The 24,356-nt window shown below is 42.5% G+C and overlaps 1 protein-coding gene across 2 annotated transcripts in view; it reads left to right on the top strand.

The window, feature by feature from the left end:
- The window catches only part of RABGAP1L (RAB GTPase activating protein 1 like), a 213,847-nt gene that overhangs the window by 139,008 nt on the left and 50,483 nt on the right, over nucleotides 1–24,356 (top strand). Inside the window, exons 1-2 of one of the 2 annotated variants that reach the window (XM_015831999.2) lie at nucleotides 1,236–1,483; nucleotides 11,798–11,926. In XM_015831999.2, coding sequence (XP_015687485.1) covers nucleotides 1,316–1,483; nucleotides 11,798–11,926 — 297 coding nt within the window. In that variant the 5' untranslated portion in view covers nucleotides 1,236–1,315. Of the gene's footprint in view, nucleotides 1–1,235; nucleotides 1,484–11,797; nucleotides 11,927–24,356 lie in introns of those variants that run through there. The other variant, XM_015831997.2, reaches the window with a different exon arrangement.

The following is a 24,356-nucleotide window of genomic DNA, read 5'->3' as shown; positions in this document are numbered from 1 at the left end:
GAAAGCTGTAACAGTACAATCATTAAATGGCTCATGCTAGCAAGTCCAATCACCTTTGTAGAATGTATAAAATGACATGGCTACATATGTACCATCTATGAAGAATAGATTAGATTCATTGAAGGGGAAAAGTCGGTGGAAATCATTTTGCAGCCAAGGCCAGAGTGTATAAAGCTAGGTCATGTAGAGAAAAAAAAATGTTAAATATCCCTCATGCAGATATGTACATACAAAAAAGATTTCTATGTTGTCTTGTATATGACTTACCTTTTGTGTCAAACACATTTTCAGTTACATCCCCCATTTAATATTGTTCTAGATTCAGAATGCTTATTTGATATATTTAGACTGGTCCTCTTGAATTTCTGAAATTTTACTTCACAAAGCTCTCTGTCCTGAAAAGTATAATTTGTGTTGCACAAACAGCACAAATACAGACATTTCACAGTTTTTGCATTTGGCTGTTCTATTTTTCCATCTGTCTTACATCCATGCAACAATCTGGGTGGGACTGACAAATTTTCCCTCCCTGTTTTCTCTATTCCATATGTCTAGGCAGGATTAAATCTTGATTTGAAAGCCTGTATCAATCAGGGTTAGTATTATGATTGAATTTCAGTGTGGCTCTCCTAAGCAAGAGACAACAAGATTGTCTTGTGCCCTGGGCAGCTGTGGAGCTAACATATATGGAAGGAAGGCGGATTTGGAGGGTCGCTCACCATTGGCTTCTTATGACAGCATTCTCCTCTGAGGCATCCTCTGCATGCTCATTCAGCTGCCTCCGCCTCTCCCCCCCCCGCCTTTTCTATCACTTCATTACCGATTCACAGAGAAAGGTGGCGGCAGCAGCAGCAGCAGCAGCAGCAGCAGACGCCTAACCACGCTTGTCACGAATCAGGGATTGCAATGAGCTCATCCTTTTTTTCTTTGCATCTTTACAACCAGCCTGGGCTTTTTGCTCTTTCTGCTTCTCCTCCTTGTACTTACACGCACTTCCAGGCAAGCTGGGCTATTGCAGCCCTTTTTCTGCATCCTTCTCTGCCATTTTATCCTTTTTTCAGGCATTTTTAGTTCCAGGTCTTCAGCTTATATTTGCAGCTGTACTTTTGGAATACTGGCTTCTTCTGTGCTTCCTCCAAACATGTTTTCTGGGGGATTTTTTTTTTTTTTTATATTATACTTGGTTGTCCCTGTTGTGGACAATAAATGCATTGATTTCTAAGAGACCTAAATCTGGCTCCTATAATATTATAGTGCAAAACTGTGGCTTAAGAAGACAGCATTTCTCATTCTGGATACTTGCAGTATTTTGCTGATGGAGGAAGGGGTATCTTGCCCAACCCCAGCTCCCAAGCTCACACCACCCATCAGAAGGACCCAGGATATTCACGATGAGAGAAGCAAGCTTGTGAATGAGTATGCTTGTCGAGTGCTGGAACTTCTGGGGATGGGGCATCGCCTGTTTGTACCTCGTCTTCTTGCGGTGAGATCCTTGTTTTGTAAAAATGGGTGTCTAGCAAATCTGTCATTCTTGCCTACTGTCTGCCTGATTTCACATATCCAGCTCTTCTAGCGGTTCATTGAAAGGGTCTCTCTCTTTTAGTCATTAGAGTGGGAAGCCATGGCACTTAGCTACCTTGCTTCAAAGCCAGGCAGAGGCAACGTAGGGTCCTCCTGTTATTTTGGACAACTCCCATCATATTACATTATTGGTTATGCTGATTGAAGCAGCTTTGTATTCTGGTCCCAAATAGCTCTGCCTGTTTTAGATAGTGGGCAGAAAGAACTGGCCACTATTTTGTGAATCCAACATTATTTCTCTGTTCTGAACCTCTGATTTTTATTTTTTAATGCTCCATTATGTAATTTTTAAAAGCATTGAAAGATGGAAAAATGAACTGTTAATTTTAAATTGATGTCATTTTTTTTTAAAAAAAACCCTATGTTGTATGACTTGTTGCTATTAAAACTGAGGAACATCCTCTTATTCTGCCTTTCTGCTGAGATACAAAGGACAATTTTGTTGGTGTCTTAAGGAAACAATCATGTCTGAGCTGAATTCTAAAATAAGGATATTGGCATGAAAATAACAATATGTCTTATTAAATAATAAAAATATAATTGTTAATGAACTGTGATTCTGAAATATTTATGCATATTCTTATCCTTGATCTGGTGGTGAATATGGAGATCCTATTAGACAAGCAAAGAATACAAGTTTGAGGTAGCCAAACTTTCTCCTAAAACTCTTTGGATTCATCTAAATTTCAATTTTTTGGACTGTTCTGGCCCATCAGTTTATTTAATAAATTGGTAAAATGCCATCAAAACATTTTAACATAGTGAATACATATTATCAAAATCAGAATATAAAACATTCTATTATTTTTAAAATCATGATCTGTCTGACTTCAAGATTTGTCATTGTCTAAGTTTTAATCCATCATGTCTTAAAAAAATCATAGCAATGTATTTCATGCAGTGCCTTTTAGTCCTGGATTGTAGCTGGTCCAATACTGAGTCAGTGATAAACAGAAGAGTTTCTTCTCTATTAACCTGCCCTTAAAATAGCTAAGACTCTGTTAAGCTATAACTGCTGCATCTAGAAAAGCAATACACGTATGTAGTTCAACTATCATAACCTGTAGGTAATCCTGCTATCATCCCTATTTATTTCTATAGCATCCCTCAATAAATTGTATGTGTTGTTGACATAACAGAGAAAATGCTAGTTCTTTTTTTTTAATTTGACACCCTTGTAAATCTTAATAAAGGATACTCAAAAATGTAACATCATCATCATCATCATCATCAACAACAACAACAATGTTGTAAGGGACCTTGGAGGTCATCTAGTCCAACCCCCTGCTCAGGCAGGAAATCCTATACCATTTCAGACAAATGGCTGTCCAGTCTCTTCTTAAAAACTTCCAGTGTTGGAGCATTCACAGAAATAAAATGCACAGAGTTGTCATCTAAGCCAGAAGAAACACACATAAATGATAAAATCAGTTATTCCGTTTGAGAGAAACTCTTTAGAAGGCTAGATATCCCTCAGAGCAGACATGTCAAACTCACGACGTCATATGACGTCGCGCAACGTATCGGCACTGTTTTGCCATTTCCGGCAATGGGGTGGGCGCGGCTTCTGCGTGATGCGTCTGGCCTGCGGGCCGGCAGTTTGACACCCCTGCCTTAGAGGATCTAAATTGGTTCAGATTAAGAATAAAAGACAGTCCTGAAATATGAATACAGATTCCATCCAAACAATTTTATAGTCTAACTATCTCTCTAACAAGTTACAAGAACTAAATAATTGTCCAGAGATCTTTTGCAACATTGTGGAAAACTTTGCTGATCAGAGCAGGATCTATCTATACTGAAGCCTCTTCTGTGGGGGCATCTCCACTGTTGTGGGGTTTTGTTAAAAACATAGTTGCTACTCAGTAAGCAAATGAGTATAGCACAATACAAATATTGGTATTATTTTAATTACCTAAAACTTTACAATTTCCTACTGCTGCCGTTTTAGTTGTTTTAAACAAAAATAAGTAAATCACTCTCTTCATATCACAATCATATAATTTATAATATTGCCCCAAACCACCCTATTTTCTTCCAAGTTACAAAAAATATAGCTTTTATGAAACAATAACATTAATTTGAAAATAATGAATTTTATTACATTTACGATCCTCCCATTATAATTATAATATATCTTCCATCACTATGAGATTAGATTAGGCTGAGATTTGACAATATCAAATGAATTTTGTGAGGATTTCAATGTTACTACTTTAGCATGCTAGGAAAGTTGCCTTTTCTAGTTGTACTGTAAATACTAGTAGACAATGAAAAAAGCAATGAAATGTAGCAAGATTTGTTCGAGTCTGAAACATTTGAGTGTGTTGGAGCAATAAGTCAACTAACAATACCTAACCAGATAGTTGACAATAACAATAACAGTAGAGTTGGAAGGACTTTTGAGGTCTTCTAGTCCAACCCCCTGCTCAGGCAGGAAACCCTACATCATTTCAGACAAATGGTTTGTCCAGTCTCTTTTTAAAAATTTCCAGTGTTGGAGCATTCACAACTTCTGGAGGCAGGTTGTTCCACTGGTTAATTGTTCTAACTGTCAGGAAATTTCTCCTTAGTTCTAGGTTACTTCTCTCCTTGATTATTTTCCATTCATTGCTTCTTGTCCTGCCTTCAGGTGCTTTGGAGAATAGCTTGACTCCCTCTTCTTTGTGGCAACCCCTGAGATATTGGAACACTGCTGTCATATCACCCCTCGTCCTTCTCTTCATTAAACTAGACATACCCAATTCCAGCAACCGTTCCTTATATGTTTTAGCCTCCAGTCCCCTAATCATCTTTGTTGCTCTTCTCTGTACTCTTTCTAGAGTCTCAACATCTTTTTTACATTGTGGTGACCAAAACTGGATGCAGTATTCCAAGTGTGGCCTTACCCCAAGGCATTGTAAAGTGGTATTAATACTTCACGTGATCTTGATTCTATCCCTCTGTTAATGCAGCCAAGATCTGTGTTGGCTTTTTTAGCAACTGCAGCACACTGCTGGCTCATATTTAAGTGATTGTCCAGTAGGACTCTGAGATCCCTCTCACAGTTATTACTATTAAGCAAGGTACCGCCTATACTATACCTGTGCATTTGGTTTTCTTGCCTAAATGTAGAACCTTACTTTTTTCACCATTGAATTTCATTTTGTTAGATAACACCCAATTTTCAAGTCTGTACAGTATAGATATAAATCCAGATGTGAGATTGATCCGATACACTATTTCTGGTAGATGTCTATAGAACATACTGGAAGTGGAATTGTAAGATACTGAAAAATTGGTGTGAAAAAATGGAAAAAGCAAAACCATGGATGGGGTCTGTTAAAAAAAAATAGTTTTATTACATAAATTCACACATGTGGCTGCATAACTTTGGTCCCTCATCTAGAAAACATGACAATGAAAGAGTATAGAAAATTTTAAATGTTAAAGCAGAAACTAATAAATAAAAATTATGAATTATGTGACTTTTCAGTTATTATTCATGACAGTTAAATAGAATTACTATTTCCAAAGACAGCATACCTTTGCTTTAACTAAATATGAGATGTTGGTGACAAATTGCAGCAAATAAAAGCCACTCTACTGTTATCTTTATTACTAGGGGCATGAACAAAATGTAAAATATTTTTTCTTGTTTTGAATCTGGAACAAACTATTATGTTCCTAAAGTTCTGCCAAACCATATCAGATTGCTGAATTAAATCTGGATTCCCCAATAAATTTACCAGAAATGTTGGACAAGTTTGTGATAACTTTTGCATAATCTCTGTTACTGAATAATCTCTTAATCACCTTTTGTTCCCACTCTTCTCTTAGCACCCATTTATTACCTTCTACACCTATTTCTTAAGTGTAGTCTCAGGAATAAAGAGCAGGTTGCTAGCGTGGTATATCATATTGATGCCTCCTGAACTTCTCATCACACCTTCTTCTTACTTCCCTGTCTCCCCTCGGCTATTGTAGCTGGTATCTCATTTGACACATCTCACTGGCCTTACTACTTCTAATTTCCTTGATCCCAACCCTTCCCTCCCCTCCCCTCCCCTCCCCCATATCCATTCAGCTGCTGCTGCCACTATGATGTCCACACATACCCATCACCAAAGAAAGCTTTTCCCCCACTCTTACTCTACCCCAGCCATTCTGCCTTAAAATAACCACATTTTGTTTTATATCTGGGGCAAAGCAGCTGCTATCATGTACAGATCAAACCATCTGGTAGCACTTTTTCATATTTTATTAAAAGACATAAGCTTTCATGAGCAATAATTTCGATGAGATATTAGTTTAGTCAATTCACGCATCTGCTGAAGCTCACAAAAATGTATGCCTTTTAATAAAATGTGTAAATCTACAAAGATGCTGCCAGACTCCTGAATTTTTGCTACTGTAAACTAACAATGGCTGTCCTCATACCAGATGAAAATATCTGAAATGCAGTTTGGTTTGGTTACGAACTATCTAAAGCCAAACATTCAAGCAATCTGTTTAATCCTGTTCAACTACTTTATCCATTGTATTTTTCTAGTTCTCAGAATTTCCAACAGTTTTATATAATCTGCCATCAGTTTGCATCAGAAACTGAAAAGTTATCTGAATTTCTGATCACTATTTCAGAGTTAGGACATTTTGATAGTTTTCATTCAAGACAGACTTAAAAATATTTACTCCAGGACAGATTGATAGCTTTTTTTTGCATGTGGTACCCACAAAATCTATACTTTGAAGACATTATTTTTTCATTAATTTTTCTCCATGTCCAGTTTTTACACACATTACCATTGGAAAATGTATCTGCTTTCCCTATCCTGATAATGAAAGATAACAAATTTTTACTTGTCATGATATTTTCTAAGTTTGTGACTGCTTTTCTCAAGGATTAATAATATGAAGTGAAGCCCCATCCGTAGGATGCAGGCAGCATGCAAAACCACATCCCCTCCAGTCCGCGAAAAAAACTCTCCTCATGGAACCTGTCCCTGGTGCCCAAAAGGTTGGGGACCTCTGATCTAAGGTCTCCTGCCATGGGCAGGGGATTAGACTAGAATAGTTCCAAGATCCCTTTCAACTCTATGATTCTATGAGTCTAAATGCAACAATTAGGCATTTAATCTTGCAGATATTTTATTGTGGTATGTGATAGTTGATATATTTTCCTATTTCACCATTTTGGTTGTCAGTGACATTTGCTTTCCAATTTCTCTTTTAGCTAGATTCTAAAGAACTTTCAACTCAAATCATCTCAATCTAGAGCAGTGTTGGTTTGATCTTGGCTGATTTCCAAGGCAGTGTAGACATTTAACCCATTTTATGCTTTAACTTTCCTTTGCAAGCAGCCTTTACCATTCCTGGGGGTCTGGTGCAGGACTACCTCCCTCTTTGAGATGTCCTTTTCAGCATATAATGTGGAGAAAAGGCAGTATTAAGGGAGAAGGATTTCTGAGGCTGCTTGATGCTTATCCCTGTCCAGAGTCCCACTTGCTGTGGCTGCACCTGGGGTTCAGTTCTTCTTGGAACTTCTTTGCCCCAGCTGGGACTTCTTCGACACCTGTGGGGCTTGATGCTACTGTTGAATAGAGGTGATGTAGCCACCCTGTTGCTATTGTCCCAGTCAGGCTTAGCTTGGCTCTCATCCAGCTTCTTTCTTCCACTCTGGTCCGGTGTAATGGTGCCATTAATGTTCATTACATTCTGTTTATAACCAAATTGCTGGGCAAAAAAACCAGTGTCTTTCACTGTTACTGTTCTCCTCGCTCCTCATGTCCTGACTCCAACCATTGACCTAAATTCTGTGGTTTCTCAAAGGTTCTACTACCAGCCAACCTTATGGCAGAAGCTTCCTTTGTACCAGGTTCCTTTTTCCTAGGCATCCTGCCAGGCAAAACTGCCTGGATTCCTGGCCAACTTTTGCTGGCCAGCGTGCCAGCTGAACTTACTGGTGGGACTACTCTTGCTTTTCCTGAGCTTTTCTGTGCTTGCCAGTCCACTAACTGAACTCTTTTACCTGTAGTATTTCAATCCTGCACAACCTTCCTTTTTTGTTCTCTTCTCCCTAAACCCTGAAACTCTAGAGCTCTTTCACCTTTCCAGTGGCCCTGGAACACTCACTAATGGACCAGGCTTCAGGTATTCTTTTCTCTGCCCACTTATCCATTTCTAGTAGAAACCTGCTTTTCAAGTCCCTCTCCCCTTTGAATGTATGTTCAAATTAAGATATAGGCGTTGCGCAGAGAGAACTTGGGAACCATCCTGTCATATCTGATGTATCCTTTAGTTTTAATATATTCCACATTTTACCATGAAGTACGGAATCAAATGTCTTGCTGTAATTAATAAAGCAAAAATAAAATTATCTGTTATCTGATATTTGAGAGGCTGCCACAAAGATGAGAGGGTCAAACTGTTTTCCAAAGCACCTGAAGGCAAGACAAGAAACAATGGATGGAAACTAATCATGGAGAGAAGCAATCTAGAACTAAGGAAAAATTTCCTGACAGTTAGAACAATTAACCAGTGGAATGCCTTGTGTTGAAGTTGTGGGTGCTTCAACACTGGAAGCCTTCAAGAAGAGACTGGACAGCCGTTTGTCTGAAATGGTATAGGGTCGCCTGCCTGAGTAGGGGGTTGGACTAGATGACTTCCAAGGTCCCTTCCAACTCTGTGTTCTATCTCTGTTATTCATCTATACCTATCTAACTTCATGGCCCTTTGCCTTTTCTGATATCTGGCTCATTGACTTTGGTTTCAGCCTCCCTCCCTGTATGACTGTATTCTCATTTGTAAGATCGCTTGCCAAATGAATTATTGCAAATGTTTGATAATTTGTATTTTCTCTTGTATTTCTTTTAATTGGTATATAATTATATATTGTACAACAACTTTTGAAAATTCTAGGCCCCACAGTCTTGTTTCATATATGTTGGAATAGTGTTGTTGGCATTTAATGCCCTTATTCATGCATTTTTAAACAGTTCAACAAATATTTTATGTAGTTTGTTGTATTTCATCTGGTCTATTGTTATTATATAAAGTCACTTTCTAAGGGAATTGCTTCCTGAACATATGCTGACTTGGCAAATGTTTCTTTCTTTCTATAATCTTGTTTGCAAAGGGTTTTAGAATAGTCTTTTCATCTTCTTAATTTGCTTCTACTGGGTGTCTTCCATGATTATAGGTAGTTCTTGACTTCCAGCTGTAATTGAGCCCGGAACAAAGGTTGTAAGATGTGGTGGTGCATTAAGTAGATTACCATGTGACAGCTCCCAATTTTACAACTTTTTTTAGGCGGTCATTAAGCAAATGCCACAAATGTTAAGTTGTGGTTGTTCAGCAAATCCATTTTCTTCAGTGGGTGTTTTTTTGTGTTTTGCTGGAAACAAGAAGTAAATCCCAGAAACCAGTAAAAAATGCTGGAATGTTGCAGATGGCCATAAATGCGAGCTGATGGCCATGTGCCCAAAATGTAGTCTTTGTGTGTACATGTGTGTGGGGGGCCATCAGAACTCCAAACCAAGTTGTAAGTAGCTCTGGGTGCGTGTGTTATCATAACTTCAAATGGTAAGTGACCAGTCATTAAGCAAGGACTACTTGTACACTTGAATAGCCCTAACCTAGTTAAAATGTTCCCCTAATCTTAAATATTCTTTCCTGTTTCTTTCACTATTTCCTTCAATTTATTGACATTCTTAATCAAGATTTTTTTTCCCATGTCTATTCTTGCTTGATGTTGGAAGTCTGGCTTCAATTATTTTTTAACCTTATTGCCCAAGACTTTTGCCTCCGCCCCGCCCCCCTTTTTTTTTTGTTAACTAACATGATAATTTGGTTCAGAAGCTACTTAGAGGTGCTCCTCTTTGATATTTTGGAAGATTTTTTTTATAGTCCTCTCCTTTCAGTTCAATTTTCACAGTGTCTCTTTCCTCTTTCTACAGCTTCTTAGATTTCTTTCTGCATAAGTTAAATGGATTAAATCATTTAGATACTAGAGATATTAACTGATTTGGATTGTTTTATAAAAAGGGTCATTTGTAACCCGTGTGAATTTTTCATCCACCTATTAGCAGTCCCTTAAATGTTCTACTTTCTCTTTTTTCTATTATGTAATCAATATGCTTTTGTTGTCCATCTGGTGATGATGGCTGTTTGGGGAATCTGAAACAGTGTTGGTATTAGAGAAAGAATTCTAGTCACAAAGTTTTGTTAATATACTGTATCTCCTGCATTATGAAGCTTGCCCGACCCAAATCTTCTTATAATTTCAGGTTCTCTCATCATATCAAGATGGTGTTTCCTCCATATTCCTGCCTTATGTTTGTCAATATTCAGTTTGAAGGATTTAATATATGAGTTAGTTTTTCCCTTTACAGGTACTCCTTGACTTACAACAGCTCATTATGAAGTTACAGCAGCACTGAAAAAAGTGACTTAAGACCATTTTTCACACTTACGACTGCTACGGCATCCCCATGGTTACGTGATCAAAATTCAGATGCTTAGCAATTAGTTCATATTTATGACAGTTGCAGTGTTCCGGGTCATGTGATCATCTTTTGCAACCTGCTGCCAAGCAAAATCAATGGGGAAGCCAGATTCAATTAACAACCATGTTACTAACTTAACAACTTGTTATGATTCCGATAGATGAAACCAATTAAAGCAGAACTCCGAGGCTTGGTTTTCCTCTAAGAACATGTTTATTGGCTGCAAAGTATCGGCATGGTCAAAAGTGAAACCAAGACTAATATTCCCTCCAAAAAGTTACAGTATTGCAAAGTTAAACTTCCCACCCCAGAAACTATGCTATCAACTATGTTTCCCAATAGAACGGTTTGGCGGGCTTTCTAACATTAGGCTCAACCGCCCCCCCCAGCTGAGGGAACAGAAATGACCTTGGTTCCCACGGGACAGAAAATTGTTTAGACTAGCATAAAACTCCCCATTCCTGTGGCAATCAAAAACGAGCAAGATGGCTTTAGCCAGGGTCATTGCAGACACAACTGCTGTGATTCACTTAACAACTGTGGCAAGAAAGTTGGTAAAATGGAACAAAACTCTCTTAATAACTGTCTTGATTAGCAACAGAAATTTTGGGCTCAATTGTAGCTGTAAGTCGAGGACTATCTGTACTTTCCATTAGGAAAGCCAAAATTTATCATTGTATGCTAAATTCTGTCCTGAATACTTGAATATATTTATAACTTCCTGTTTAGTAAGATGGATGGATGTTTGTGGGCATATATGCTATCATATGTGTACACAAAATAAAGAACTATAATTCTCACATGTATGTAAAGGAGAATTCCAGTTGTAACATACCAAACAAATTTGCAGTGTATCACTGAGGAACAAAGAGAAGATGGAGGGCCATGAGGCCTCTCCTTTTTTCAGATCTTTTAAGAAGCTGGTCTGAGGTTCAATTAAACCCACTAAGATAGTGAAAATGAGAGTGTGAGAACAATTTATTGAGTTCACATTTTAATTTCCCAAATAAATATGCAAACAAATATTTATCACAAAATGTATATACTGTGGGAATGTGGATGAGTGTGGTTTTTTTGCATAGATGCTGAAGTGAGAACATTGGTGAATTTCTGCTTTATTATTCTAGAAGTACTAACTCTCATAAGAGGAATTATCACAAGAGCAAATTTATTTTGTTTAATCATTAATATAAAAAAGTGGCAACACACCCATATTCCAAGTTGGTCCTCATCTGTGGTTTTGTATATTAACTTTGGTATGCTGGCTATAACTAGGGTTTATGTGTTTACAAATGGAGGTTTTTTTGTTGGTATATTGCTTACCTTTATACATAGTAAACTTTTGTTAACCATGAAGACATTTGCCTCATTGTTCTGTCATTTCTGAAGCTTTCAAAACCTTATACTACAATGGTACACAGTTCAGAGATCTGAGAAACAAAAGCTATCAGCATGATTTTAACATTACTAGCTTTTTAATATTTATTTTTCCCAACTTCATTATTCACTCAGGACAGTGAACATTTCCCTCCTCCAATTTTCTTTAAGTATAGAAGAATAAAGATATCTTACGTTATGCTGACTCTAATTTTCTTGATTTTAGAAAAAAGTGTTATCTAGCTTCTTATTCCATTGATTGGATTTATGCTTATATAAATGCTATATCTTATGAAATAGAGCAAAGCTACTTTGATTCACTGTTCATACCTGTTTTCCAATATATGTCTTTGTAGACTTCCAAAGAGGATCTTCTGCAAGCTGATTTTGAAGGGGCTTTAAAGTTTTTTAGAGTACAGCTGCCTAAAAGATACAGAGCTGAAGAAAATGCTAGAAGGCTTATGGAACAGGCCTGCAATGTCAAGGTAAAATTGATTATCTTGGACATTTTTGACATAAAGTAAAGCTAATATAAAGACTGACAATGTGAGAAATAAGTAATTGAACGAAAGATATCTTTGCTAAGTTTTTTTTAAACCCCTCCCCCAAATATCACCAGAACATCATTTACCATCCAGTTTGCTTAGATCAGTGGTGGCGAACCTATGGTACGGGTGCCAGAGGCGGCGCTCAGAGCCCTCTCTGTGGGCACGCGCGCCGTCGACCCCAGTCCTAAGTCTTCAGCTGGGTTTTATAAAACCTTTTCGCTTTAGGCCTCTGCTGCCATGTGCAAAAAAAAAAAAGGTTCAATCAGTCAATTTCAACTTCTCGTCGGCAAAAAAAAGATCTTGCAAAGTTGGAATTGATTGATTGAACTTTTTAGTCCCACCCAGTCTGCCGTTACCATCGCAGCCACGTCCACCCAATGGGCCACGGCCACCCAATTGGCCACACCCAGCCAATGGGCCACACCCACCCGGCAATTGACAATGCATAAGTGGGTTTTGGGTTGCAGTTTGGGCACTCAGTCTCTAAAAGGTTCGCCATCACTGGCTTAGATAATAAACTGGTTTATGGAAAATCTGGTTCTTCTTTCTGGGGCTCATTCAAATAGATACAGTACTCAACACAGAGATCCACACCAGAATGTTTTAATTCTTGAATAGATTAATTTGACAGGCTGTGCTCAGCCCAGGATGCAAGGATTCTTTGGCTTTAATGCACTGTATATTTTTAAATTTTGTATCTCACATTCCTTATGCTGGTGTTTGACTGTACTAAAGATTGATTGATTTGTGCAATGTTGAGAAAAGCATTTTTTTTCTTCAGGATTACTTGAACAATTTTCTTCTTCTGTATAAAGTTTTCTTGGAGGGTAAAAATGGCCTCCAGAGAGTTTGGTTATTCACAGTAAAGCCTTGAGTCTGTTGCCATTTGTACAGTATTCTTTGCTTTATATGCCATGATGAAGCTTTGACAGAATTGCCTATCTAAGTAAAAGGTTTATCAAATTAATAATCACATCTCTTGGCTTCTAGCATTCCTATGTATTTCTAATAATTATTCTGGGTTTATCAAATACATACTTTGTACCATTGCAAATCCTGGCAAAACTGACTGCGGCTCAATGTAACTTTTTAGTATGTCAGCACCAGTGGCATTGGTTCTGACCAGATGTGAACCAGACTACTTTTCCTGACACAGGAAGCACAAGCCAAAAAATAATTCCACTCAAAATCTGCATATTTGTTGTCAACCAAGAAGAAGAAGAAGAAAAAAGAAGTCATATATCCTTCACTTTCCCGTCAAGTATCACCATATATGTAGCCCAGGATTGAAATGTGGAGTCTTTAGTGCTTTCTGAGCGTGGTTGTTTGCTTGCAGACATGAGATGTTTCAACTAGATAATAACAGTGCTAGTGAGTGTGGGTTTTAATCCCTGTTTATATACAGTATTTTTTTCCAGCCAGTATTGTTGGGGGCTTGGTTTTCTGCTTAGTAGTTCCTTGATTAGGATATTGTTTTCTCCTTGATTTTTTTTGTCTAGTGTTAATACCTGCTTGTCTAGTTGTTGGCCATTGGAGGAAATGTGTTCTGGTCTTGCTTCCTTCTTAGCTTTTTATCATCTTTTTTGAGTGATATGAATTTGGATTTAATTTGGTCTAGGATGCTCACAGTTTCCCAGTTGAAACCAGGTGACTCTATTCACAAGTTGTGAAATTAAAGAGCTTTTATCATGTCTTCTGACTGATAGATGGTGTTAATGGATGTGTTCTGTAATCCTCTGCCTGTCCTGCATATTAGCTGTTACATTCCTTACCACTGAGTAGAGGATTCGTATTTTTTTCTTCCCGGGCTGCCGAGTCTTTTGGTTTAGTTAAGATGTTTTGGAGGGCTTTAGTTGGATTACAGGATCGTAAAAAGGGAGTTGGTTTGTGTGCTATGGTGATGCCATGTAGTTGTAATAATCTGTTTCTTATTTCTGAGATGTTATTTTTTTTCATAGCTTGTATTGGTTGTGCTATAGTGGGTTAAGTAGTCAGGCACTTTTTGATAAAGTTGTCTGGGTATCCATTTTATTGTAAGATGTATAGACAGCCTGTTTCCTTTTCTGGTGTTCATGATTACTATAGTGTGTTTCTACTCATCTGAATAATGTCCTTACACAGCTCTTCTAGTCAGATGTTGGGATGTTATATTTGAAAAGTATTAATGAAAAAAAATATTCAAATGCAAAGCAGTATCTTCAGAATATATGTAAATCACTTGTATGGCAGAAAAACCAGAATCAATAAGATAGGGGTCCAGGAAAAATGTGTAAATACTGCTGTTTTGATAGTTCCTAAGCAACAGATAGGTATATACAGTAGTAACAAATTTAGCAGCTTTTCAGGAGATATTGTAATATTGTGGTGGTATCTTTTAATGATAAAGTGGAGAAACATTCTAGTCAAAAAAATTGGCATGGTCCAAACATTTTGCTTGAGCAAACATGAACTTTAACATGGCAAACTGTTCTAAAGGCACATCGATCTAGTTCCTTGAGAGTTTGGCAAAATAACAATCAGCCTTTGCTGATGTAGAGAAAAACATGGGAAATAAAAGGCCATCTCTTTGTTTCTTAAAATGCTATTGGCTTTAAATCCTTTAGTTACTCTTCTGTTTATATAGAAAGAGTCAATAATTGCTACAAATGTCTCTGTTCAGTTGCAACCCTAGTCTCTCTAAAAATCTCTCAAATCTGTTTTTTGTGGCTTTAATGGTTTGTTTGAGCAATATAATGTCTGAAGGGCCATTTTACAGCTTATAGTAAATGCACTTATTTTAGGATCTTCTAAGGCAGGTGTCCCCAACCCCCGGTTTGCAGACCACTACTGGTCCATGGCCCATTGGCAACTGGGCCACACAAGCAGCGGGCAAGTGCGGGAAGTTCCATTTGTACAAGTATCGTGCACATGCGTGAAATTATCGCCTCCATCTGCTGCCACCGCCACTGCTGCCAGTCGGCTGAGCTGGAAAAGCTTGGGACTGCTGTTCTAAATTGCAAAAAACATAGTAACATATCATGTTTCTTCCAATAACATTGCATGTTGATCAAATATTTATTTTTCATTGAACCATTGTATCAATTCTTTCTGCTCTTGCCTCAGTGGTGTGAGGTGTTTGTGTAAAAAATATTTTTAGTGCTGTATATATTGTACTTCCTTTTGACCAGGTTACTTATTTAATCATTAATTAAATTAATTATATTTCTATTAAAGAACAGTTATTATTATGATATTGACCCAATCTCAGGAAAGCATTCATAATGCCATTATGTTTCTACATTTTTTAAATTACCTATCTGTAGTTCAATACTCTAGGACAGACATGTCAAACACAAGGCCCGGGGGCCGGATGCGGCCCGCGAGCCGGATGCGGCCCGCGAAGCCATCCTGGAAACAGTGAGGGAATGGCCCCGGCTGCCTTGGCCCTAGCCCAGGCCGGCCGGGAGCCAATGTACAATTTTGTGGTGGCCATCTATGCTGAAACACATTCAGTCTTAGCTCCACAAGGCCGTCTAGAAACAGCGAGGAACCAGCCCCTGCCGTGTCGGCCCCGCTCCCTGGGTGCATGCTGGGGAGGTGTCACCCTTTGTGAGGAATGAAGAAATGGACCATGCCTTGGCGCTTGCCCCGGTCACACCCCCTTCTGCCAGAGACCCTCAGATCTGTCCCACTCCTGCCCAGGCCCCCGCAGGCACCCTTGACGCGAACAATGTAGAGCTGGCCATGCCCACCCAGTAGGCCACACCCACTCCATTCATGCCCACCCAGTAGGCCACACCCACCCTGGCCACACCCAGCCGGCCCCCCGAGGGCAACCGCAATGCTGATGCGGCCCTCAATGAAATTGAGTTTGACACCCCTGCTCTAGGAGGTATTTTTTAATTCTGCATCATGGTAGATTGGAATAGTGAAGAATTCTGGTACAAACTGAGCAAGCAACATGCTGATGCATAATTTTTTATCAATTCCTCTTAGTTGTGCCAGTCAACAGGAACAGCTAAACAATAATAAATAGCAGAAGCATCTGTCATTATTTTACAATGCTAAATTGGATCTCTTTTAGTTACCTGTCTAACAGACTAGAGTTCTAATGAAAACCCATGGTTTGTTCTTGTTCTCTAATTCCCGGCTTTTTTGAAAGAGGAACTAAGTAGTAGGGTCATAATTAGAATTTTTCATAATAATATGCATATATGCAAAATTGAATTTGGGTCAATCACCAGGACCAGAGATTTACTCTTCTGAGCTTTCTGAGCTCATGCTGGAGCCCATCTTCAGGGAATTTCTCTAGTGGAATATGTGCTTTGGTCTGTGTGCTGATTGGTGTATGTGCTGATTGGTGTATTGATGGCTGGCGATCGGCTATTATTTCCTTGGGCTATTAAGCCCTAGGCTCCTAAGTATTTGATAAGCTGGTGGTAATTCCCCACTCCTGTTTATACCCTTAAGGGGCAAATTTCCCAGGCTTCAATTATTTCCCTGGTTACCTTTGTAGCTACATGGCCAATGATCTTAGTTGTTGCGAAATTAAATGTGAGGATACCAGTGAGTTCGGGTCTCCTCATCTGATGCTCGATCTGTAAAGATTGCTTGGAGGTGGGAGATACTTCCAGTGTAATCTACTGGATCCCCTGCATGGATTGCCCCTGTGATTGTAGGACAGGTGGGGAGGAAGCTAACCACCAGATTGCAAGAACACAAGCGAGCGGTCAGATGAGGAAACCCGATCTCATTGGTAGAGGAAATCTCTGATCCCAGTGACTGACCCAAATTTGATTTCGCATCATTATCCTGGGACACTTATATTTGCCTTCATTCATGAATATGCATATGTGGCCAATAGCTGCTACTTTATTTTCCACATCACACAATATTTTTTACCAACAAATTGCACTCCTAGAAATATTTGATGGGCTGCAAAGGATCATGTAAACATTTCCAGTTGATAAGCTTTTCTCAACCATACACTAGAAGTAGAAACAGATACATGCAGGCATATCTGTGATCAATAAGTTTTTTGTAAGAAAGATAATGACGCTTTCATGAAAGAATTCCAACTACTGTTTATCAAACACAAGCCCTGTTTCTAGTAAAATCAAGCTTTAAAGTCTTGTATTCTTTCCTTGCATAGTGCAAGAGGCTTGAAACTACTTTCTTTTGGGTAGGAGGGATAGTTTCCACTGCCCCTTATTTTAGCAAGCCAGTTTTATTTCAGTTTTTCGCTGCTTGGTTCTAATTTTGTGAGAACAAGATCTTATTCCAGAACACCCCCAGTTTGACAGTATTCTTCATTTAGTAACTGCTCTGAACTGCAGCGGTGATGAAAAAAATAATTTTGTGACCAAAGTTTGATTAAACATACAATCTCTTGCTGAGCTGTCTTTCTCTGCAGCACAACAAACCCCTAAAAAGTGCTAACTGCAAATTAACAGGCTCAGTTCTGTGACCTTTATTGGTCAGCTCACAGCTGTTGCCTGTAACTGATAGGACTTTAATCACTTTCACATCTTGAGCTTTTGTTTGCTTCCTACATGGCTGGAGGGTGTTAGGCAAACAGGCAGTGCTAGCACATTCCTTTAAATACAGTATATGTTCCCCATTGTATGCCTGCTTACTCTCTTGCAGCCATGAAGAGATCCCAGATGTGCAAGATGCCTTTAGAAAAGGCGAGAAACTTGAGATATTATTACTGATGCATGAGGGATAATGGAGAAAATCAAAGAATACAAAAAAAATCACTGTATGCTTCATTGATTAAAGAAAAGATCATTGTTGACCATATCATATGTGAAATGTGTTCAGAAACATGGGTATGCCAAAACATCTCATTGATCTCATAAAAAACTTATATACAAATCAGGAAGCCACAGTAAGAGAGAATATGGTAAAACAGATTGGCTTCAGGCAAAAGAGTACAACAAGGCAGTGTACTCCCCCTTTATTTATTCAATTTGTATAAAGTGGAGTGGAAGAATATGAGCATGATTTTAAAATTGGAGGAAGAAATATCAATAACATGTTTATGCCGAGGATAATTCCTGGATAGCCTCAAATGCAAAGGATCCTCAAGCTCTAATAATAAAAGTCAATGAGCAAAATGAAAAAATGGGACTAAAATTAAATATAAAGAAGTCCAAACTAATGACAGATGATAGAGTAATCAGCCTTAGATATCAGATATCTGAAGATATCAAAGTGGTAGATAGCTTCTGCCTTTTAGGATCAACCATCAACAGTAATGGAACAGTCACAAATACGCATCATCCTAGCATGTGGTAAAGCAGCCATGTAGGCCTTAAAAAATTCAAATGCTATGGTGTCTCTGCACCTATAAAGATTATACAAGCCATGGTATTCCCTATGACACTCTATGGAAGCAAAAGTTGGACTTTGAAGAATCAGGATAGGAAAAGTATTAATGCTTTTGAAGTTTGGTATTTGAGAAGACTCCTGAGAATACTATGGAGAGCCAAGAAAACTAATTAGTGGATCATTGAACAAATCAACCGAGCATTTTTACTTGAAGCACAAATGACTAGGCTCAAATTATCCTACTTTGGACACAATATGCAGAAGCATAACTTCCCCGGCCTCCTGCTGGCTTCGTCAGGGTGGCTAACCATCAGTGGGTGGCTGTTTTTATGGGAGTGGTGCCTTTTGCACCCGGCTCCTCGATCTCGTGACCGGGCCCAGATAGTCCTCCTGTTTTGCATTCTTGATTGTTCTTTTGCGAGTTGTTGCGTTCCTGGTTCTCTCTTTCCCACCTCCTCTCTTTCCCTGTTCTACTTGTTCATCGGGAGGGGGCGGCACCCCTTTGTTTGGGACCTCATCCTGCTGTTCATTGGCCTTTTTTCTTTTCCTGGCCACTTGCAATCCCACCTTACTTCCCTCCTCCTTCTTCTCCATAGCGCTGTCAGACTTCTCTCTCACCCGTGTTCCCACTACTCTCACTACTCCTTCATTCTCATCCTCCAGCCATCTCCTTTCTTCCTTCTCTCCCCCTTTCGCCCCACCATTCAACCCTACCTCCCTAGGTGTGTGTGTAACCATTACTCCTCTCCTCGCATTTCCCCGGGGCCGGGCCATTGGGGACGCAAGCCGCGCCTCCCCATTCGTTCTTATTACCTCGCCGTTAGCGATATCTCTTCTCTCATGCTCACACCCCTCTTTTTCCTTTTTATGAATCCCCTCCTGTCGTCCTCTTGATGCGGGGGTGCCCTCTCTATCGTGTCCACGCTCCTGCCACTCACTTTCCCCACCCTCCATCCCCATGACAACCCCTCCACTGTCCCCCCTTCCTTTGCATTCTCCCCTCTCCTCCTCCTTTCTCGTTCCAATCTTCCAATTCGATGTTTCCTCGGACTGTCTGTAGGTACAAGTCCTCCCCCCCTCCCCACTCTTCCTTCGGCAGGGGGCCATTGGGGGATAGTACCCCAACTATCCCTGCGGGTGCGCAGATGAGGGGTTGAATGAGAGAATAGAGGCTGGGGAGGGAGGAGAGAAGAGAAGAGAATAACGTCGTGGGGGGCGGTGGAAGAAGTGAGAGGTCCAGCACAAACGCTGGGGGTGGGGGTGGATGGGAGGCAGAGGGCACCCATACGCCCCCAATGGCCCCTCTCCCCCTCATCCTGAGGCCGTGCCTCTCTCTTCCTACGGTCTTCCCTCTTCCCTCTCGTACCCTTCACCCCCCCTCCTCTCTCACTCACACATACATTCGCGCCGTTTGCGCTACTCTCCCCCTCATCCTGCCGCCGTGCCTCTCTCTTCCTTAGATCTTCCCCCTTCCCTCTCGTACCCTCTCGTACCCGTACCCGTACCCGTAGACCTCGGGGTAAACGAGAAGATGAGGAGGAGGGGAACCCCCAACACCCCCGGATCAACACCTGGAACAGTGGCGAGACAGATGCCCGCTTAGGTGGACGTCCCCCCGGTAGAGAACGACAGAGGAAGACAGAGACGTGGGAAGACGACCCCAGGGGCTTGAGAACCCCCCTGGAGGGGTTGGAGCCTCCAGCGCGCCTGAACACACGGGGAGGGAAGGATGGACAACCCCAAGCAGGCGCCCCGCAAATGGATGTGGCATCGCCCGTAGGTGGAGGAGGAGCGGTGCAGCGCCATTTTGGGAGCAGCGGCGCGCCCCCCGACTGTTGCCCCACGGAAGAACTGGAACGGAGGGAGAACGACACGGTGCTGGGCTGGGGGCCGTCACACGCCTCCGCGCGGCTGTCTTACGGAGGAAAGAAAGAGTTACGACTGAGGGGAAAGGAGAGACAGAGAGCGTGAGAAGGACGCTTCAACAGGAGTGGGGGGGGAACGAGCAGGCAGAGGGGCAGCAGTGACCACTAAGTGGCACGGAGGGTAATACGGACAGAAGGAAGGAGGAGGAGGCTAAGAACAGGGGAAAAGGAAAGTGTCATTGCCCCGATCCAGGGGGGATCACCCACTCCCGTGTGACTGGCCTGTGGGCGTACCAGGCACCTTCTATGGGGAGGAGGAGGGGGGAGCCCAAGGGTATGGGAGAACAGGAGAAAGACCGCGTAGAGGATGAGGCACGGGCGCAGGAGAAGGGGGAGAGCAGCGCAAACGATGTAGTGACAGGCACACACCCCCGTCCAATCGATGGGGAAAGAAGAGAGCCCATGCCAGCCTCCCCGCGAGAGAATGAAAGGGTTCTGACTGAGGTTAGAGGAGGGTTGAAGAGTGTGGGAAGAATGTCCTGACAGGAGCGGGGGGGATCAGGCAGGTAGGGGACGGTATCCAATGGATAGAACGAGAGGTAGGGTGGACAGAAGGAAGGAGGGGGAAGTTAGGAGTAGGGGGGGAGTAGAACAACATCGCCCCATTTCGAGGGCGTTTACCTGCTCCCATGCGTTTGCCGCACGGGCGTGCCAGGTGACTCTGGTGGGGAGAGTGAGGAGGGAGGTTAACAGTGTGGGAGAGGAGGAGAAGGATTGGATGAAGCAGGAGGTATGGTTGCAGGATGAGGGGGAGAGTGGCGCACATAGCGCGATCGTACGAGTGTGTCCCCAGCTGTCGGGTAGGGGGGAAGGGAGTGAGCCTAGGCCGACCCCCCTGCGGGGGGATGAAGATATGTGGACCGAGGGAAAGAGAGAGATAGAGATGGTGAGAAAGACGCCCTGGCAGGAGGAGGAAACGAAAGATCAGGCAGATAGGGCACGACGGCCATCAGGTAGGATGGGGGGCGGTGTGGACAGCAGGGAGGAGAGTACGGGAAGGGGAGCAGGAGTACATCGTCCCATTTTAGGGGCGATCACCCGTTCCCGCGCGGCTGCCCTACGGATGGTCCAAACCCCGGTGGAGAGTGAGGGGGGGTTAAGGGCACGAGAGGGAAGGGGGAAGATCTAAGGAAGAGAGAGGCACGGCGGCAGGATGAGGGGGAGAATAGCGCAAACGGCGCAAATGTATGTGTGAGTGAGAGAGGAGGGGGGGTGAAGAGTACGAGAGGGAAGAGGGAAGACCATAGGAAAAGAGAGGCACGGCCGCAGGATGAGGGGGAGAGCAGCACAAACGACGCGAATGTATGCGTGTGTCCCCGGTTGACTGATAGGGGAGAGGAGAGTGAGCTAGGGCCGACCCCCCAGCGGAGGGATGGAGGAATGTGGACTGAGGGGAGGGGAGAGATAGAGATGGTGGGAAAGACGTCTTGGCAGGAGGGGGGGAAGAAAGATCAGGCAGATAGGGCACGGCGGCCACCAGACAGGATGGGGGGTGGGGTGGACAGTAGGAAGGGGGAGGAGGTTATGGAAAGAGAAGTAGGAGTACAGCATTGTCCCCTCGTAGGGGCGATCACCTGTTCCCGCGCGGCTGCTCTACGGATGTACCAAACCCCGGTGGAGAGAGAGAGAGAGTGTGGGGGGGGAAGACCGAAGAAAGGGAGAGGCATGTCTACAGGATAAGAAACAGGCAGGAAGGAGGAGAGTGGATGTGGGGGGAAGCGATGGTGTAGAAATAGGCACGGCTCGGGTAGATCAGCTGAATTGAGTGAGAACGGAGTTAGAACGGCGATTGGCCATTGGAGCGTCACGACAGCACCTATGGGCCGGGTGCAAAGGTGGCCGGAATATAAGAAGCGCCCTCCCATTGACCGACATGGATCCCTGAAGATGCCGGCAGAAAGCCGGCGAAAGCTTGGATCACTATTAAAACTTTTTAAACTTTTTAAAGGTTTTGTTTTTCCTGGTGCTCATTTACGTTCGTATGCTTTTACCATGAACGCTCCCAGGAATCAATTGTCGGTTTTTAGCATTGTTTTTAAGATATTTATATATATATATATATATATATATATATATATATATATATATATATATATATATATATATATATATATATATATATATATATATATATATATATATATATATATATGTAGGTCTTTGGTCATTCGGGTTTTCTCCCGCGTAAAATTGGAAGTATCCTGGCGACGTTTCGACGAAGTCACATTCGTCATCTTCAGGCTGGTGTCTTCAGCTTCCTGCTTCTGGGAGTATTCGGTCTTTCCCCTTCTCTCTCATGCCTTTAACCTCCCCCCCTTCTCTCTCCCCACTGGGGTTACTTGGCACGTCCGTAGGGCAGCCGCGCGGGAACGGGTGATCGCCCCTAAAACGGGACGATGTTCTCCCCTTTCCATAATCTCCTCCCCCTTCGCACTATCCACACCACCCCCCATCTTGTCTAGTGGCCGCCACACCCTACCTGCCTGATCTTTCTCCCCCCCTTCTGTCGAAACGTCTTTCCCACACCCTCTATCTCTCCTCTTCCCTCAGTCCAAATTCCTTCATCCCCCCGCAGGAAGGCCGGCCTTAACTCACTCCCTTCCCCCCCCTCATCCTGCCGCCGTGCCTCTTCCTTCATACGGTCTTTCCCCTTCTCTCCCATACTTTTAACCTCCCCCCTCTCTCTCCCCACCGAAGTTACTTGGCATGCCCGTGAGCCAGCCACGCGGGAACGGGTAACCGCCCCTAGAATGGGGCGATGTTGCACTCCTCCCCTATTCATAACTTCCTCCCCCTTCCTCCTGTCCGCCCTACCCCCCATTCTATCTAGTGGCCACCGCCTCCTACCTGCCTGATCTTTCCCCCCCTCGTGTCGGAACGTCTTTCCCACACCCTCTATCTCTCCTCTTCCCTCAATCAAAACTCTTTCATTCTCCTGCAGGAAGGTCGGCATTAACTCACTTCCTTCTCCCCCATCGGTTAGCCGGGGGCACACACCCATCCCTACACCGTTTGCGCTGCTCCCCCCCTCATCCTGCGGCCGTACCTCTTCCTTTATACGGTCTTTCCCCTGCTCTCCCATACCTTTGGACTCCCCCCTCTCTCTCCCCACCGAAGTCACTTGGCACGTTCGTAAGGCAGCCACGCGGGAGCGGGTGATCGCCCCTAAAACGGGGCGATGATGCTCTCCTCCCCTTTTTCTAACCTCCTCCCCCTTCTATCCATATTGCCCCCCATGCTACCTAGTGGCCGCCGCCCTCTATCTGCCTGATCTCCCCCCCTCCTGTCGAAGTGTCTTTCCCACGCCCTCTATCTCTCCTCTTCCCTCAGTCAAAACTCTTTCATTCCTCCGCAGGGCGGCCGCGCGGGAGCGTGTGACAGCCCCCAACATGGCACCGCGTCGTTCTCCCTCCGTTCTTGCGTTCCTCTGTGGGGCAGCTATCCGGGCGCGTGCGGCTGCTCCCAAAATGGCGCTGCATCGCTCCCCCTCTCCTCCATCTACGGGCGATGTTGCACCCATTCGCGGGGTAGCTGCTTGAGACCACGTAACCGTCTCCCCGGCGTCATCCTGGGGCTGTCCATCCTTATCTCCCCGTGCCTTCAGGTGCGCCGGGGGCTCCAAAACCTCCAGGGGGCGTCCCCGTGCCTTCAGGTGCGCCGGGGGTTCCAAAACCTCCAGGGGGCGTCTTAGTATTGTTTTTAGTATATATATATATATTTCAAAATTTGGATTGCTAACAAAGAATTAAGGGAGTACTGGGATAGCTATTTCTAACCTTATTTGGTTTTCATCAGCCAGACATACCCTTGCTGAGATTCGAACCTGGGCTGTCTGCATGTTAAGCAGAAGTGTTACCCCTAGGCCACAGGCTCTTTCTCACTTTGTTAGCTACAAGAGACATATATATTAAAAATTACACTAAAAATGGTTGAGTGATTCCTGGGTATATACATGTTAAAAGCTGTACAACGACACTAGAACACCAGGAAGAGTTAAAACCAAAAAAGTTTTAATAAATATTTAAAAACCTAGCTTTCGTTGAATATCTATCAACGTCATCAGGGTGTATGTTGGTCAGTGGGAGGGCCCCTTTATAGATGAAGTGATGTTAACGCCCCGACTCATAGAT

This window comes from Protobothrops mucrosquamatus, unplaced genomic scaffold (assembly GCF_001527695.2).
Source record: "Protobothrops mucrosquamatus isolate PMUCROS unplaced genomic scaffold, P.Mucros_1.0 scaffold_294, whole genome shotgun sequence".
NCBI lineage: Eukaryota > Metazoa > Chordata > Lepidosauria > Squamata > Viperidae > Protobothrops > Protobothrops mucrosquamatus.
This window is presented reverse-complemented; position numbering and strand designations above follow the sequence as displayed.